At 39.9% G+C, this 18,399-nt stretch overlaps 1 protein-coding gene across 1 annotated transcript in view; it reads left to right on the forward strand.

Annotated features, from left to right (window-relative positions):
- LOC140210897 (interactor of HORMAD1 protein 1) overlaps positions 1-18,399 on the forward strand; it is a 47,497-nt gene that overhangs the window by 14,350 nt on the left and 14,748 nt on the right. Inside the window, exons 4-7 of the mRNA XM_072280162.1 lie at positions 4,573-4,733; positions 4,827-4,875; positions 9,563-9,650; positions 16,159-16,259. Of these exons, the coding sequence (XP_072136263.1) occupies positions 4,573-4,733; positions 4,827-4,875; positions 9,563-9,650; positions 16,159-16,259 (399 nt within the window). The remainder of the gene's footprint in view (positions 1-4,572; positions 4,734-4,826; positions 4,876-9,562; positions 9,651-16,158; positions 16,260-18,399) is intronic.

The raw sequence follows: 18,399 nt of genomic DNA on the forward strand, positions 1-18,399 counted from the left end.
CTGGCTACTTGGGGTTTTGCCTGTTGTAAATTGTAATTTCATTTTCATTCACACCCTGTGTTGTACTCACAAGTTATTGGTTCAGATCAGAATCAGGTTTAATATCACTGGAGTATGCCGTGAAATTTGTTGTTTTGCGGCGGAAGTACATTGCAATACATAGTAATAAAACGTGTGTGTGTATAGTATAAATGAAATAAGTAGTGCAAAAAGAGAGGGGAAAATACTGAGGAAGTGTCTATGGGTTTATTGTCCATGGGAAAATCTGATGGCGGAGCGGAAGAAACTATTCCTGAAACATTGAGTATTTGTCTTCAGGTTCTTGATCTCCTCTTTGAGCATAGGGCATGTCCTGGGTCATGGGATCCTTAATGATGGATACCACCTTTTAGAAGCGTTGACTTTAGAAGGTGTCCTGGATGCTGGGGAGGCTAGTGCCATTGATGGAGCTAGTTAAGTTTACTAGTTACTGCAGCTTTTTCTGATCCTGTGTAGTGGCCCCTCCATACCAGACGATGAGGCAACCAGTTAGAATGTTCTCTACAGTATAGCTGTAGAAATTTGTAAGTCTCTTTGGTGACATACCATTTCTCCTCAGACTCCTAATGAGATATAGCTGCTGTCATACCTTCTTTGTAATTGCATCGACATGTTGAGCCCAGGACAGATCCTCAGGGATGTTAAGATCCTGGAACTTGACTCTGCTCACCCTTTCCACTTCTGATCCCTCAATGAGGACTGGTGTATGTTTCCTCGACTTGCCTTTCCTGAAGTACACAATTAATTCCTTGGTCATACTGACTTTGAATGCAAGGTTGTTGTTGTGTCACCACTCAACCAGCTGATCTGCCTCGCTCCTGTACACCTCCTCATCACCATCTGAAATTCTGCCAACAATGGTTCTGTTATCAGCAAATTTCTATATGGTGTTTGACCTGTGCCTAGCTACGCAGTTGTGGGAGTATGTGGAATAGAGCATTGGGCTAAACATGCATCCTTGAGGTGCGCCAATGTTGATCATCAGTGCTGAGGAGATGTTATTTCCAATCCCTACAGACTGCAGTTCCCTGGTGGGGAAGTCAAGGATCCATTTACAGAAGGAGGTATAGAGGCCCAGGTTTTGGAGCTTTTTGATTAGAACAGAGGGTATGATTGTGTTGAAATCTGAGCTGTAGTCAATAAAGCAGCCTGACATAAGGATTACTATTGTCCAGGTGATCCGAGGTCGGGTGGAGAGCCAGTGAGATTGCATCCACTGTACACCTATTTTGTCAATAGGCAAGTTGCAGCAGGTCCAGGTCCTTGCTTAGGCAGCAGTTAATTGTAGCCATGGTCAACCGCTCTTACACACTTCATCACAGTAGATGCTAGTGCCACAGGTAGCCCACTCTGCTCTTCTTGGGCACTGGTATGATTGTCACCCTTTTGAAGCAGGTGGGAACCTCTGATTGTAGCAGTGTGAAATTGAAGATGATTGAGAGATAAACCTGTGTAAAATATTAATTGTACTGACCAAATAACAGGCATCCACAAACCCAAGGGATTTTGAAATAGTGTAAAACATTGCATTGGTCAGACAATTGGCTTGGTAACCAGGGATGTTCTATTGCTGTAGTCCCCATTGCAAGTTATACTCCAATATTTATGTCTTAAAAATCATCATTTGACAGATAAATACATGTCAGTCAGATAATCAAGTTAAGGTTAATTAAATTCTCATTCTGTTAGTCCATCTTTTATCATATTTGCCTTATCTAATTTCAATTATATTTGACTAACTATCTCCATGGTATGACATAATTTAGATAGTCCAGTCAGTTCCCATGTCAAAAACAAGTTATCCATTTTTGGCTGGTAACAATGCTTTACAATTTAATGCTATCGTTTTCTGAAAGAATTCATTGTTGACATTTATGATTAACAGATTGCTCACATTTTACAGACAGAATTATTTTTGAGTGCTATGCAGCATAGTGACATAAATATTAAAATAATATTGCTGTCTTGCAGGTCAGAATTCAATGAATCCTTTGATGGGGAGACCACATTAATATTGTCATGTGCATGTTTCCCAATTGTTCCCATTTTTTTTTAAGAGGATCTAGTTTGCAACTGCGCTAAACACAATATTTTGCTGTATGGGCATGAGATACATACTAAGTGGACCAACACAAAGCACAAACCTACATTATCTCGTCCATACCACTCTACCTGTGGCAGGTGTGTCTGTTCATCATAACATAAGTAGAAGTGGTCAGAGACAAAGTTCTGTCTTCCCACTGAGGACATCATCATACTGGATGGTACTATAGATGTGCTAGATGGGAACATCTCAACAGATCTGGCTTCCATGAAGTGTAGACCATCAGCAGCGGCAGCAGAAGTGTACACTGGCATAATTTGTAACCTCATGGCTCTGCAAATTACTCAGTCTGGCATTAAAATCAGCCCAGGATATCGACACAGGTTCAATGAAGGCCTTGTCAATTCCTGTACAGGCATACCTAAAAGTGATGAGGTGCCAGCCTAATGAAACAGCAAAAGAGGAATACTTTTATGCTAAACAACAAAATAGGATGCATTAGACGGGGTTAAGTAGTCTCACAACTAGCAACTATCATCAGGAGGAGAAGACTTCAAGAATATCCCTTTCCGTAACCAATGCCTGTGTACAGCAAAACCTGGACAACATTTGGATATGAACTGATATATGACAAGAAATATTTTGTATCACAAAAGTGCCAGATAATAACTATTTCAAACAAGAGAGATCCAACCCCTCTACCCTTGACATTCAATGGCAATGCTATAAGGCATTGGCATTGACCAGAAAAGCAACTGGTCTAGCCACATAAATACTGTGGTAACAAAGCAGGTCAAAAGCTAAATATCCTGCAGCAAATAACCAACCTCCTAAAAACCTATGGCCTTTCCATCAGGTACAGGGCACAATTGAGGAGCATAATGGAATACTTCATTGGGTGAGGGCAGCAATAAAACTCTTAGAAAGCCTGACAACTTCCAGGAAAAAAGAACTCCCATCAACTAGCTAAACCCATATTCTTTTCTTTATGGTAGTAGTGTGCACAATCTTCTTGAGGGCAATCAGGGATGAGGAATTCCAGGGCTTGAAAATGAATATTGAAGAAAATAGATTACAGTTCCTAATTTCCATCATGTCATATATATTCTCTTTATCCATCCTTCCTCCTTATCTGCAACTTTTAAAAAATGAAATGATTTCTAACTATTTTTAATTTTGATAAGATGTATATTTCCAGTGGAGACACTCTGTGAACTAATGAGTGAAGGATTTTCTGTTTAAATCAATTGTTATTGGATTGCTTGAATTTGGGCTTATGTTATTGGATAAATGGTGCAGACCTTTGTCTATTTGAATAAAATAACCACACACTACTGTGTGCTTTTCTACAATGCTGTAAAGAGGACCTCCCTGGTGTTTCTACTCTCTCCTGCCTCATAGCTGATCTCCTAGCTCGGTCAACGATTGTATTCAATCACATTTACTTCAACTTTAAACAAAAGTATCTTGAGAGGGACTTCATCAGGTAGAATCATATAAATGTTATATAACTAACATACTGTCTATTGACATTTCCATATACATTGCTTTAAAAAGTCAGTCAGTTACATGCCAGTTAAAATGCAATTGTATCTACTGTATATTTGTGGAAAATGATAAAGAATTAACCTGAGTCCTACACTTTCTGCTATTCAATTAAAGAAAGACATTGACAGAGACACAAGAAGCAAATCATTTTGTCTGATTTATTGACAATAGCACAAGCAGCTCACATCAGAAAACGAAATGAAAATAATCACTGACATTCTTATTACATCTAAATCTGAAAGCAGCTGCGAACCAAGGCATTTGCTGCCACAAGTACAGTTGTTCACATCACAGTTTCCCAGATGATATTGCATTGGAATTCAATGAAGGGCCTCGATGTGAAACATCAACTTTCCTTTTGTCTCCACAGATGCTGCATGACCCACTGAGTTCCTCTAGCAGTTTGTTTTAGAAATATGTCCTCAGCAAAATCTTTGACGTAGTTCAGATTCTTAGCCCTGCAGTATCTCTTACTGAATGGCACAGGACTCAATGGCCGACTGGTCTTATTCTTCTTCTGTGTCTTGTGGTCTTATGGTGTTTAGCTACAGACTTCCAAAATATGCCTCTATTTGCACTCTGTTTTCTGCTAAATAACAATTCTCAACCTGTATCTGTTGATTACTCCTAACTGCACATACACCGATCTTGTTCTCTAATGTTCTGCAGGAAACCTTTTTGAAAGTGATTAGATAATCCAAGTACAGCACATCCACTTGTTCCCCGCCCCCATCTGTTCTACTCACCATATTCTCAAAAGACCTCCAGTAGTTTAGATCAATAGCTGAGGGCATCAAAGATAAAGAAAGATGCCTGCCACTTGTTGAATACTCATTTTAGGAGAGTTTAGTATATACCAAATACAATTGTATAAGTTTTTAATTTGTTTTAAAAATCAAGCTTTTTGAGAAGTACCAACATTTACTTCTTTTAATTTATAGAGTGAATTGAAATTTTATGAAAAATACCAAGCTAAACCACATATTTTTGCTATGGAAAATAAAGAAACTTGCTCTGTTACTCAGCTTTGCTTTGGGAAACCCAAAGGATTTTTGGAGCAGTTTGAAATAAGCAAGCGAAAAGCAAAAGAAAAGCAAGAAAGGTAGTTATTACAGAGAAAATGACTAATGTGCCGTTCTAATACTTCCCAATAATATCGTTGATTCCATTTAATGTTTTGTTTTTCTTATTTTAGTGAGTACTTCAATAACTGGATTTCTAAGCTCCAGGACAATGTTGAAGGGGTATGTATGCAGCAAGGTTAAATATTACTTTTATATTTTCGGTGGTCACCTCAGCAGCAGGGGTGGTACGGAATAATATCTGAAACCCATTCTCAAACTGGAGAAATCTGCAGATTCTGGAAATCCAAGCAGCACACGCAAAATGCTGGAGGAACTTAGTAGGTCAGGCAGCACCTAAGGAAAAGAGTACAGTCGACGTTTCGGGTTGAGACCTGCTGAAGGGTCTTCACCCAAAACGTTGTCTGTACCCTTTTCTATAGATACTGTCTGACCTGCTGAGTTCCTACAGCATTTTGTGTGTGTTGCTTGGAACCCATTCTGCTTACTTTGGGGTAAAACCATTTTTATTACTTGGCCTTTGAAACCTGCCTTCTCCATTTGGATGCCTGATGATTGTCTCAATCCAAAATACAGTTCATTTTGGCGATACTTACAATAACAGCAGCATGTAATCTCTTTGCACCAATCATGGCCCAAACCTATCTTCTGATTGTGCACTGTTCCAGAAAAGCAGACAGGAAAAATGAGTTCATCAGTAATATTGAAAGGACCTCAGCTGTGTTTTTATGTGCGCCATTGCAAAGCAATGACCAGAAGCCTTAAAAATCATTCTGGTGAGATGAGCAGAGACAAGGATGGAAGAGACTTATGTTCTTTATGCACCTCTGCATGGAACTATTGGGAAGAAAAGCCTGTCTTTGTACTGAAAATTGAATGAAATTCTGAGAAATAAAAGAGTGCTCTTCCAATTTTTAGCTTACCTTCAGAAGTCCTCTTGTTTCAGTAAAGTTTATTTTCTGAGCTATAGAGTCATAGGGCACTGCAGCACAGAAAGAGGCCATTCAGTCCATCTAGTCTATGCCAGCCTGGTTTCTATCTGGTCCCATCTATCTGAACCTGGACCATAGCCCTCCATACAGTACTTCTCTCAAACATGTACCTATCCGGACTTCTCTTAAATATTACAATCGAACCCACATCTGCAGTACCGTTTCTGCTAGCAGCTTTATCTACATTTGCACCACCCTCTGAGTGAAGAAGTTCCCCCTCAGTTTTCCTAAAATATTTCATCTTTCACCTTAAACCTATGATCTCAAATTCTAGTTTCACCCAACCTGAGGGGGAGAAAGCCTATATGCATTCACCTTATCTACATCCTTCGTAACTTTGTAGAGCTCTATAAGATATCCCTCAATCTCCCATACTCTAGGGAATAAAGTCAGCCCCTAAAGTCCTAACAACACCCGTTCAAATTTTAACTGCGTGTTTTCAGGCCTTTTTTTTCAGGATTCAGTTGGTATTCTGCCAAAGTAAAAGCAAAGCAATGTGAGAGATAGTGAATGCTATCACTCTTATTCACATGGTTACACTAAGTTCGTCCCTACTACAATTATAAGCCCCTAAATATGCCATAACATCCAAAGGAAGCACAATGAGAACCTTGAACATTTTTGGTCGGATTTGCTGTTCACAGCTGGCAGTCCACTGGTATAACAAAGGAAATTTTTATTCACTTAGTTTGAAGTGATTTTTCTCCTTTCACCCCCTAGTCCCAAACTTTCCAAGAGTCAAAGCAAAAAACAAAATTAGGAAATCAGATACAGAGATCGATTAAGATAATTTTCTTCACTCAGTTAACTGGATTTCTGATGCTTTCCTCAAGGAGGAGATCAAAACTTCCACCTGCTCTTATGCTAATGAATCGGGAAAGGATATTCCTGGCTCTTCAATCTGCAATTCTTCTTTTATGTCCAAAGTTCTTGTGTCTTGTATCTGGAATCCATCAAAGTCTCTGGCTTAACTACTTAAAGAACAGGGCCAACGAACTTAACCTGTTCTTTAACAGATTTGACATTGTGACCCCTGCCCATTCCCCACATGAGCCATCTGTTGTCGGCCCCCAATCAACACATGTTCCACTCTCCCCTCCTACCCCTCCTCACAGTCCCCCACCCTGCTCTCATGATTATTCCCCTTCCCCACACGAAACCACCACGGTGGGCTTCACGGCTGAACAGGTGAGAAGACAGCTGAAATGTCTCAACCCAAGCAAGGCTGCAGGACCGGATGGTGTCAGTACCAGGGTGCTCAAAGCCTGTGACCCTCAGCTATGTGGAGTACTTCGCCATGTCTTCAACCTGAGCCTGAGGCTCCGGAGGGTTCCTGTACTGTGGAAAACATCCTGCCTCGTCCCTGTGCCGAAGACACCGCACCCCAGCGGCCTCAATGACTACAGACCGGTGCCATTGACCTCCCACACCATGAAGACCCTGGAGAGACTTGTTCTGGAGCTGTTCCGGCCTATGGTCAGGCCACACTTAGATCCCCTCCAGTTCACCTACCAGCCCCGACTAGGAGTTGAGGATGCCATCGTCTACCTGCTGAACCGTGTCTACGCCCACCTGGACAAGCCAGCGAGCACTGTGAGGGTCATGTTTTTTGACTTCTCCAGTGCGTTCAACACCATCCGCCCTGCTCTGCTGGGGGAGAAGTTGACAGCAATGCAGGTGGATGCTCCCCTGGTGTCATGGATTCTTGATTACCTGACTGGCAGACCACAGTACGTGTGCTTGCAACACTGTGTGTCCAACAGAATGATCAGCAGCACTGGGGCTCCACAGTGGACTGTTGTGCCTCCCTTTCTCTTCACCATTTACACCTCGGACTTCAACTACTGCACAGAGTCTTGTCATCTTCAGAAGTTTTCTGATGACTCTGCCATAGTTGGATGCATCAGCAAGGGAGATGAGGTTGAGTACAGGGCTACGGTAGGAAACTTTGTCACATGGTGTGAGCAGAATTATCTGCAGCTTAATGTGAAAATGACTAAGGAGCTGGTGGTAGACCTGAGGAGAGCTAAGGTACTGGTGACCCCTGTTTCCATCCAGGGGGTCAGTGTGGACATGGTGGAGGATTACAAATACCTGGGGATACGAATTGGCAATAAACTGGACTGGTCAAAGAACACTGAGGCTGTCTACAGGAAGGGTCAGAGCCGTCTCTATTTCCTGAGGAGACTAAGGTCCTTTAACATCTGCCGGATGATGCTGAGGATATTCTACGAGTCTGTGGTGGCCAGTGCTATCATGTTTGCTGTTCTGTGCTGGGGCAGCAGGCTGAGGGTAGCAGACACCAACAGAATCAACAAACTCATTCGTAAGGCCAGTGATGTTGTGGGGATGGAACTGGACTCTCTCACGGTGGTGTCTGAAAAGAGGATGCTGTCTAAGTTGCATGCCATCTTGGATAATGTCTCCCATCCACTTCATAATGTACTGGGTGGGCACAGGAGTACATTCAGCCAGAGACTCATTCCTCCGAGATGCAGCACAGAGCGTCATAGGAAGTCATTCCTGCCTGTGGCCATCAAACTTTACAACTCCTCCCTTGGAGGGTCAGACACCCTGTGCTGATAGGCTGGTCCTGGACTTATTTCATAATTTACTGGCATAATTTACATATTACTATTTAACTATTTATGGTTCTATTACAATTTATTATTCATGGTGCAACTGTAACGAAAACCAATTTCCCCCTGGGATCAATAAAGTATGACTATGACTATTAATAGTTGCTGCTTGCTGGTGGCAAATAGCAAGGAGTATGTTTTGTGTTAGGAATATAAAGACGGTGAATATACAGTAACAGTCCTTTTTCTAATTAATATTTTCCAGTCAGGCAGCAATATTATAGTTGTTCTTAAGCTGCTGTTCTTTCCCAAAACAGATTTACCAAGTTTACATAACTGTATATAAAGAAATATATCCTGAGGAAAAATCCCAATTGGACCTTAATTGTTTCATGCAGTGCTTTTGTGCTTTGTAGCTCCTCATCACCCTTCAGTGCAAAAGCTTGTTTATGTTGCACATCTATAAATAGACATCCTTCATTCAGTGTATAGAGTCATACTACAGCACAGTCTAGCAAATTTTTAGTGCAATTGGATATAACCACTCCCTGTCTGTTGTAACCAAACGAAACTTTTGTTTTAGAATAAAATTCTACTTGGATCAGGTTCCCACCTCACATGTGTTTCTTTTTATAGACTTTTTCTTCAGGCCTGCATGCTGGTATCATGCCCATGTTTAAAATGGATAAAACTCTTGAAAATACAGTTGTATGCACTCCTTAGAGTGTTGCATCCAAATCCAGAAATCTAATGGTTGTAGATGATTTCTGGTAAAGTCTGATATTTAAACTGTTGCATCCGAGTGCTGAACTCATGCCTCCACAAACATGTCACAATATCAAATTGTTGCCTTAGATAATATTTTGCCTACATAGTGCAATCGACTTTGGTAGTCAGTGAGTGCTAGTCATTATTTCCACAGGTGAAGTACAGTACTGTATATTGTCTTAAAAATAAGGAATTTACTCATATTGGGTAGGTATATTACTTGGGTTATGATTTTTGAATTAAAATATCATTCACTATGCAACATTTGGAAAGTAATAGAGCTAATAGTCTTGATCCCACTAATAATAATAATACAATTGTTTACTATATTTCTTCAAAATCAAAAAGATAATCCATTAAAATTAACACATAAAATTCTGCAATACATAATTGGATAGATGAAAGAAAAATGCAATTGTCAGGTGTTCTCTTACTGATATTATTAGCACCATTTTTTGGCAAACAAAAATGTGTTATTGTTTACTAATTGCATACTTTCTCATTTTAAAGATTAAGGCATCCTTTAATAAACTTGAAAGGAAAACAGAACTACAAAATCAAACAGTTCTAGAAGGATTGGAAAATTTATCAAAAACAAGTAAGCTTACTTTATTGTAAGGCTTTTTAAATTATAGAAAATAAAAAGTGGAACATCAACCAGGATTTTTATTATTCTTTAAAATTTTATGTTAGCAACACAGCATGGAGTAGGCCCCTTCCAGTCCTTCGAGCCATGCTACCCCAGCAACCCCCGATTAACCCTAACCTAATCATGGAACAATTTATAATAACCTGCTAACCTACCCAGTGCATCTTTGGACTGTGGGAGGAAATCGGAGAACCCGGGGAAATCAATGCATTTCACAGGGAGAAGATACAGAGACTCTTTAAATCAAATTCTGAGCTCTGGAACACCCCAAGCTGTAATAGTGTTGAGCTAACTACTACACTACCATGTCACATAAGTATTTCAGGTGCACAGAGTTAAATAAATTGGGACATCCTTCATTATACTGTATTCTGAGGTAATTTGAATATAGTAGCTAGCTTGGGTGTTGGATGCAATGTAATGTCTGTTCATTGCTGAGCCTGTCTGGTTTTAATTCCATTAAAAGCTAATGCCTATAAAGCCTGGATTAAAGCCCGTTACAATTAAAGTAGATGATGGCAACATATTTAATATACTCTTTAAGGATTTTAGCAGGTTATTTGACAAACTTCCATGTGTAGGCTAACAAGAAAAGTAAAAGCTACAGGGATAAAAGGGAATGTTCTAGGATAAATTCTGAATTAGTTCTTTGGCAGAAAGTGAAAGGTAAAATTGGCTGGCTATGTATAGAGGGGTACACACAAAAGAGTTTTAGGTTAATTTGTCTTTCGTGGCACATACAGTGATTCAGATTTACCAGCGACTGCAACGTACTGGTCAAGATGACGCCCTTGTAAAACACTCCTTCGGTCAATATCTTCCGGATAGATTGCAAAACCATATATTTTACTTCTTTTATGTGTCTTACATTTGTTTTTCCTCTTGAATGTGATGCTTGAACTATTGGAGCCTGCGATTTGCAGTTTTGAGATAGTTTGGGCATTTCACTGCTCTGCTGTTTCCTAGAGGATTCTGGGAGGCAGAGGCAGCATACAGGAACCTCTTGGCGAGAAGGATGCAGCTTGGGGCATGAGTCAATGTTTGACTCCATTTTGCGGATTAAGGCGACGAGGGAGATTGAAACATTGAGGCCAATACTGAAGGTGAGCACTGGCTGCCTGCCTTTTGATCGCTGGTGAGATCGCTCTGCTATTGGAGAGGGGAGAGTGCGTTTTGATCGCTCTTCTACGAGAGGGATGGGCCTGCTGCTGGGCCCGGAGAATGTTACCTAGGTTTTCTGCATTTTGGATATGGACTTGGACTATAGATTTTTTTTTCCAGTCTTATAATTTTTTATATCCTATTTTTTTTTGCCAGATCTTTCTTGTTTTTTTGTGCGGGGGAGGGGGATTTGGGGGTCGATGTGCCTGCTTTTTTTTTTGTTCATGTTTTGTGCAGGGAGGAGGGATTGGGGGGTGGTTGATGATCATGTTGCCATTTCTTTCCTGGTTTTGTGGCTATCTGGGGAAGAAGAATTTCAGATTAATAAATGAACCTTTGACCATTTAGGAGGTTTGCAGATGTTAGCAAAACTGATTGGTAGTGAGGAGGCAGGTTGTAGACTGCAGGAATAAGATAATCAGATAATGAATTTGAAGATGATAGAGGGAAACCTGTTGATGCAGTGTATTTAGGTTTTAAAAGGACATTTGACAAACTGTCATGTAGGAGAATGTGCAGAACGTAATAACTGGTAGAAGTGTGTTAGTATGGACTGACAACATGTACGGTACATAGAAACTGATGGAATTAGCAGATCCTTTTAAAGCTGGAGTACACCGTGGATCTATCCTTGGCCTTCAGTTATTTACTGTTTATCCGTTTATGCTAATGATTTGGAGAAGTGAATACTGTAAAACGTAAAGTTGCAAATTTGCCAATGATGTGAAAATAGGTGGAAGGGTGTGCTATGATGGAGGCATTGAGATTCTGTTACAGTACATAGATTAAATGCAAATTGGTAAATTAGTTTATTACTGTACTGAGGACAGGCTGTTCACTTCAAGGAATTTGAAGCTCTCGACCCTCGCCATTGATGGAAACAGGAGTCCATGCACCGCCCCTTCTTTCTGAAGACAATGACCAACTCCTTTGTTTTGTTGTCATTGAACGAAATGTTAATGCCATTACACCATGTTACTAGGCTCTCTATCTCCGTCTGATATTCTCTGGCTCATTATTATTTAAGATGCAGTCCACTGTAGTGGTTTCATCCACAAACTTGTAAGTGGAGTTAGAGCAGAACCTGACCTCCCAGTCATGAGTGTACAGGGAATAGAATAGGGGGCTGGGGACACACATAGTGTGGCACCAATGCCGAGGATAATTGTGGCAAAGATGTTCCTACCTATCTTTATCGATTGTAGTCTGTTCCAAGAGTTTGAAAGTGAGTTTGCATGGAACTATAGTACTGAAGGCAGAATTGTAGTCCATAAGCAATAGGCTAACATAGATGTCATCACTGTGCAGATGATCCAGAGTTGAGTATAGAGCCAGAGAGATGGCATTTGCCATAGACCTGTTTTGGAGGTAGACAAATTGCAGTGGGTAAACATTGACTGGGAGTTCATACTTGCCTTGACCAGCTTCTCAAAGCACTTCATGATGGTGGGTGAGTATCAAGACCACCAGAAAGTCATTAAGGCACATTACCTTGTTTATCTGAGGAAATGGGATTCTAGTGGTCTTCTTAAAGCAGAAGCAGGTAAGGGGTCAAAATACCTGCAACTACCACTTCTAGCTGATCTGCAAAGTATTAGGGCCAGCCAGAGATGGCAACCGGCCATGTAGCTTCCACAGGTTCACTTTCTGTAAGACAAATCTTATGTCTACAACAGTGACTGTGTGGTCAGGTGCACTGGAGACAGTCAGGACGGATGGTGACATTCTAATTCCTTTCTGTTCTTGACTTGGACTTTGTTTTATAGTCCATTATAGCTCTGGAACTTAATTTTGGATTTGTATTGTCCCTTGGCATCCCTGATAACTTTTCAGAGGTCATATCTTGATTTCTTCTAAAGGTCAAGGTCATCTGATTTGAATGCTGCAATCCTGGACTTCAGTGAGTAATTGATCTCCCAGTACATCGATGATCTCCAGTTTGGGAACACCTGGATTATCTTCATTGGTACATAGTCATCAATACATATGCTGATAAAGGCCATGACAATGGGGACAGACTCATCTAGGCTGGCTGCTCAGTCTTTAAATGTGGACCAGTCCACCAATTCAAAACAGTCATGTAGAAGCTTATCTATTTCCTCAGACCAGCAATGTAAGACTTCCTGTTCAGGATTTCCACATCGCAGCAGCTTCTTGCTGCAGAGAGAAGAAGCACAGCTTGGTGGTGTGATTTACCAAAGTGTGTTCAGTGTAGAGGGAGACTCAGGGGAGGTGAGTTGGTGTTTGGGTGAAAACCTGACAAACGGAGTTTTAACGTGAGGAAGCGCGGTTATATACTTTGGTAAGGAAAGTCAAAAGGTGGATTATCATCAAAATGGAGAGAGGCTATAAATTAGTGAAGATCAGGGGTATCTAGATATTCAATCTCATGTATCAGAAAAAGTTAGCATGCAGGTCCAACAAGTAATTAAGAAAGCAAATGGCACATTGACCTTAATTTTAAAATGCTTGGAATTTAAGAATAAGAAAGTTCTATTACCATTGTACAAGGTGTTGGTTAAGACATGCCTTGAATGATGCATACCTAGAAGTAGCATTGGAGGCCATTCAAAGGAGATTTGCCAGGTTAATTTCTGGAATGAGAGGATTATACAATCAAGAAAAGCTAGACCATTTTGGGTTGTTCAGAATTAGATGGGATGATTTTGTACAAACATATAAGATGCTCAGGTGGCTTGACGTGGTTGATGTTGACATGTTTTCACTAGTCGGGGAATGATGAAAAAGGCATTGTAGCTACAAAATAACTGAGGTGCATAGATTCTTTTCTGTATCTCTGGAATTATCTATCTCTGAGGTCAGATCATTAAATATATTTAAGATGGAGAGAGTTAACTATCTGAAAGACTGAACAATTAACAACTATGAGGAACTGGCACAGAAGAAGAGTCAATGCTGGCATAGATCAGTTATGATCATATTCAGCAGCAGGGCAGGCTTGAAGGATTGAGTAACCTACTGTTCCTATTTTCTCATGTTTGTTAAAGATTGCTTGACAGGGAGAAAAGCTGGTTGAAAAAACTTTACACGTTTGTCTTTATAAGATGAGACATGGAATTCAAGAGCATAGTATGACTGATTAAAATATTAGGTAAAAATTACTGTATGGTACTAATGGTGGAGATATATGTACTCATCACATTTAAAAAGAAGTGTATCTACAATGATTCATTCCCAGGGGCAAGGATCTGGCATTAACTCCTTTTTGTATAGAATGGATGTGGTGGTGCAAATGGCCTTTCTGTGTCAGAAATTTCCAAGATTCCATGGTTTATTTTAAATCAGTTATCAGAAACTTAAATCATAGATCTCAGTATGGATTGTACAAATGATACTCTCTTTCAAAGCCTGATTTTTGATGAACTATATTGTATATCCAATGAGTACTTCAGATAGACTGTAACCATAGTAACAGCATATGGAAGAAATATGAACTATATTGTAATCTGTATTGCAACAAGCCACATTTATAAAACTAGAAAAACAAAAGTTTTATTTCATGCTGCTGCATATGTAACATATTAGTTTATATTTTGGCTTGAACCCTATGTTCTAGTTATATGTTATTGTTTTATCCATAAAACTAATATGTTACATTAAGGAATTTTTTTTATGTCTTAATGTCAATTGAAGGAAAGTCAACAAGCAGGATGTATATTTGATAGCTGATGCACCGTCATCCATTTTACAGCTGAAGTTAAAAGCTATAGCCGTAATTACTAACATAGAGCCAATCACATATCTAAAGACTTAGACTCAAACAACTGAATTCTACATATCTTTATAATAGAGATGGGGAAGGTTGTAACTACCTCACAACATACAGAAATTTAAATTAAGTTCTAGCTTTTTTATGTGCATTTATATGGGCTATTGATATCCAATTGTTATGTTGACAAGGGACTAAAAGTAGCTTTTATATGAAAATCCAAGTTTAGTTGTTAAAAGATGTTAACTAAGATTTTGGGCATCCTGAAGACAGCTGAACCCCTGACAATCATTTTAATATTAGCTATATAGTTTTAAAATAATTTTGTAAATGGATGATTACAAATTATTTAATTGATTGATTCAAGACACACACCTGACATTTCAGGAACAGCTTCTTCCTGTCCACTGTTAGATTTCTGAATGGACAATGACTACCTCATTTTTTTTTACTCTCTTTTTGCACTACTTGTTTAATTTGTGTTTATATATTTCTTATTGTAATTTATAGTTTTATTATTATATATATTGCAATGTACTGCTGCCACAAAACAAAAAATTTCACAAGATATGCCAGTGATATTAAATGTGATTCTGGTTTTTTTTTGGGTACATTTTAGCTGGGTATTATAATCATATAGCCACTAGATGGGGCACTAATGTGATAAACATGATTCCTAAGATCATGAACATCATGCCCAAAGAAATGGGAAATCATTTCTGGTAAGCTGAATCACTTAAATTAAAGAATGCCAGATATAATTGCTAAACCAGGAATTATACACTCAGAACATACACTCAGTGGCCACTTTATTAGGTACACCTATGCACCTGCTCATTAATGCAAATATCTAATGAGCCATTCGTGTGGCAGCAAGTCAATGCATGAAGCATGCAGACATGGTCAAGAGGTTCAATTATTGTTCAGACCAAACATTAGAATGGGAAAGAAATGTGATCTAAGTGACATAAAACCATGGGATAATCGTTGTGCCGGACAGGGTGGTTTGAGTGTCTGAGAAACTGCTGGTTTCCTGGGATTTTCATGCACAACAGTCTCTAGAGTTTACAGAGAATGGTGCGAAAAGCAAAACAAAAATCCAGTGAGCGAGTCCAGTAGTTCTATAGGCGAAAAGACCTTGTTGATGAGAAAGGTCAGAGGAGAATGGGCAGACTGGTTCAAGCTGACAGATTACACAATGGTGTGGAGAAGAGTATCTCTGAACACACAACGTATGGGACGTTGGAGTGGATGAGCTACAGCTGCAGAAGACCACACCAGGTTCCACTCCTGAACCTAATAAAGTGGCCACTGAGTGAAAGACGATTCTTAATATTATTCAGATAGATAATTGTGTTTTTATATTCTTATATTTTCTTGAACTCTTACTTAGACTGCAAGATACACAGCAGTGATTTCCAGTTAGTGACCCAGAAGTGATATTCATTTCCGACACCCCATGCTCATTAAACCTTCTAGGCATTTTAAAACACTATCGTTTCTTTGAACTAATGTAGAATTGTTCATTATTACTTTTAACTTATCATCATTTTTCTCATTGTTTAGTACAAGAAAACATAAACACACACTATGAAACAATAGTGAGTGCTTTGGAAGCAAAAAGCAGTAGAGAGCAAATTCTAGAAATGGATAAAAGACTTGTGGCTGTAAGTTTAATTTTTGGTTTGTAATACAAAGAAGTATTCTCTAATTTGAAACAAATCTATGAATTATTTTATGTACGTATTGCTAATGGTACGGATAACTTTTCATTATTTTTATAGTGTAGTTCTTGTTTTATTTTTGTTTCGAACCTGGTCTTTAACATTGTCATAAACTGGAACAGGAAAAATCAAGATTTATTTCTACTACCAGCATATCAGACTGTAAGTCATAGGGGTAGAATTAGGGCATTCAGCTCATTGAGTCTGCACCGCCATTCCATCATGGCTGATTTATTATCCCTCTCAAACCCGTTCTTCTGCCTTCTCGCCATAATTTTTGATGCCCTGATTAATTAAGAACCTATCAACCTCTGCTTTAAATAAACCAAATGAACTGGCCTGCACAGTTGGTCCTGGCATTGAATTTCACAGATTCATCACCATCTGGCTAAAGAAGTTCTTCCTCATCTCTGTTCTAAATGGGCGTCCTTCAATTCTAAGGTAGTGCCCTTTGGTCCCAGACCTCCCCGCCCCCCCCCCCCCCACTACATGTAACATCCTCTCCACATCTACACTATCTAGGCCTTTCAATATTCAATAGGTTTCAATAAGATTTTCCATCATTCTTCTAAACTCCAGCGAGTACAGGCCCAGACATTAAATGCTCCTCAAACATTACCACTGTCCTCCCTGGGACCATTCTCGTGAACCTCCAATGCCAGCATATTTTTTCTTAGAAAAGGGGCCCAAAACTGTTAACTATATTCCAAGTTTAGTCTGACCATTTGTCTTAAAAAACACTCAGCATTACATCCTTGCTTTTGAATTCCAGTTCCCTCAAAATAAATGCTAACATTGCATTTTCCTTCCTTACCGATGACTTAACCTGCAAATTAACCTTTAGGGAATCCTGCACGAGGACTCCCAAGTCTCTTTGCACCTCTGATCTTCTCCCCCATTTAGAAAATAGTCCACTCCTTCACTCCTTTTTTTTTTGGCGTGGCTTGAGTCTGTGCGTGCGTGCGTGTGTGTATCCGTGTTGATGTCTTTTTCTTGGCTTTTTACAAGGCGTGGAACGAGAGAAAGAGAGACTGTGTGGCACGCCACTCCTTACACAGACATTTTCGCAGTATTTTCCCTTTATTTTATGAGGTTGAGTTGCGATCTCGACACTCAACCCGGCACGGATGGAAAGTGTATTCGGGAGCGGACCTGACTGGTTTCGAATCCGGGAACCTCCGCTCCCGTGTCCGGCGTTGATGTCATTGTGCCACCAGCCAGCCCCACTCCTTTATTCCTTCTGCCAAAGTGCAGACAATGCACTTCCCTACACTATATTTCATCTGCCACTTCCTTGCCCTGTTCCCCAAATCTGTCTACGTCTTTCTGCAGACTCCCTGCTTCATCAACACTACCTGGCCCTCCATCTGTCTTCATATCGTCTGCAAACTTCGCTGCAAAACATCAATTCCATCCTCCAAATCACTGATATATATAGTAAAATGAGGCTATCCCAATACCGACCCCCTGTGGAACACCACTAACCCTGACTAGCCTACCAGAAAAGGTTCCCTTAATCTCACTCTCTGCAGACATCCCACCCTGCAAAAACTCATTTCAGGGAGGTAGCACTTGAGCAGCCTTCTCTGCGCTTAGCCTTCCTAATATGTTGTGGTCCCTAAAAGAAATAAAAGCGTAAGGTGTATCCTTATTGTCCTATGCAGAAAATGTGACACCAAAATATGTACTTATATTATCATGGAGTCGTTTTTTTATTCTATTACAACTTTAAGCAAGTCTACGGGGAGTTTGGCCTCATCACGTAGGACTAGCCAGCTAGTTTAAATAATGTTAGCTATGCTAATGAACGAATGACACCTGTTAAACTCACCTCAACATGTCTTTTACAGTCATTTAACCCACCATGGGCAATAGAAAAGTCACTGTTGCAAACAGCGCAGTGAGCAACACTGCCAGGAAGGCCCACCAGCACCTTTAATTCCTGAGAAAACGGAAGAAATTTGGCCTGTCCCCTAAAATCCTCACTAATTTTCATAGATGCACCGTAGAAAGCATTCTTCTAGGGTGCATCACAACCTGGTATGGAAGTTGCCCTGTCCAAGACCGGAAGAAGCTGCAGAAG

Source organism: Mobula birostris, chromosome 16 (assembly GCF_030028105.1).
Source record: "Mobula birostris isolate sMobBir1 chromosome 16, sMobBir1.hap1, whole genome shotgun sequence".
NCBI classification, from domain to species: domain Eukaryota; kingdom Metazoa; phylum Chordata; class Chondrichthyes; order Myliobatiformes; family Myliobatidae; genus Mobula; species Mobula birostris.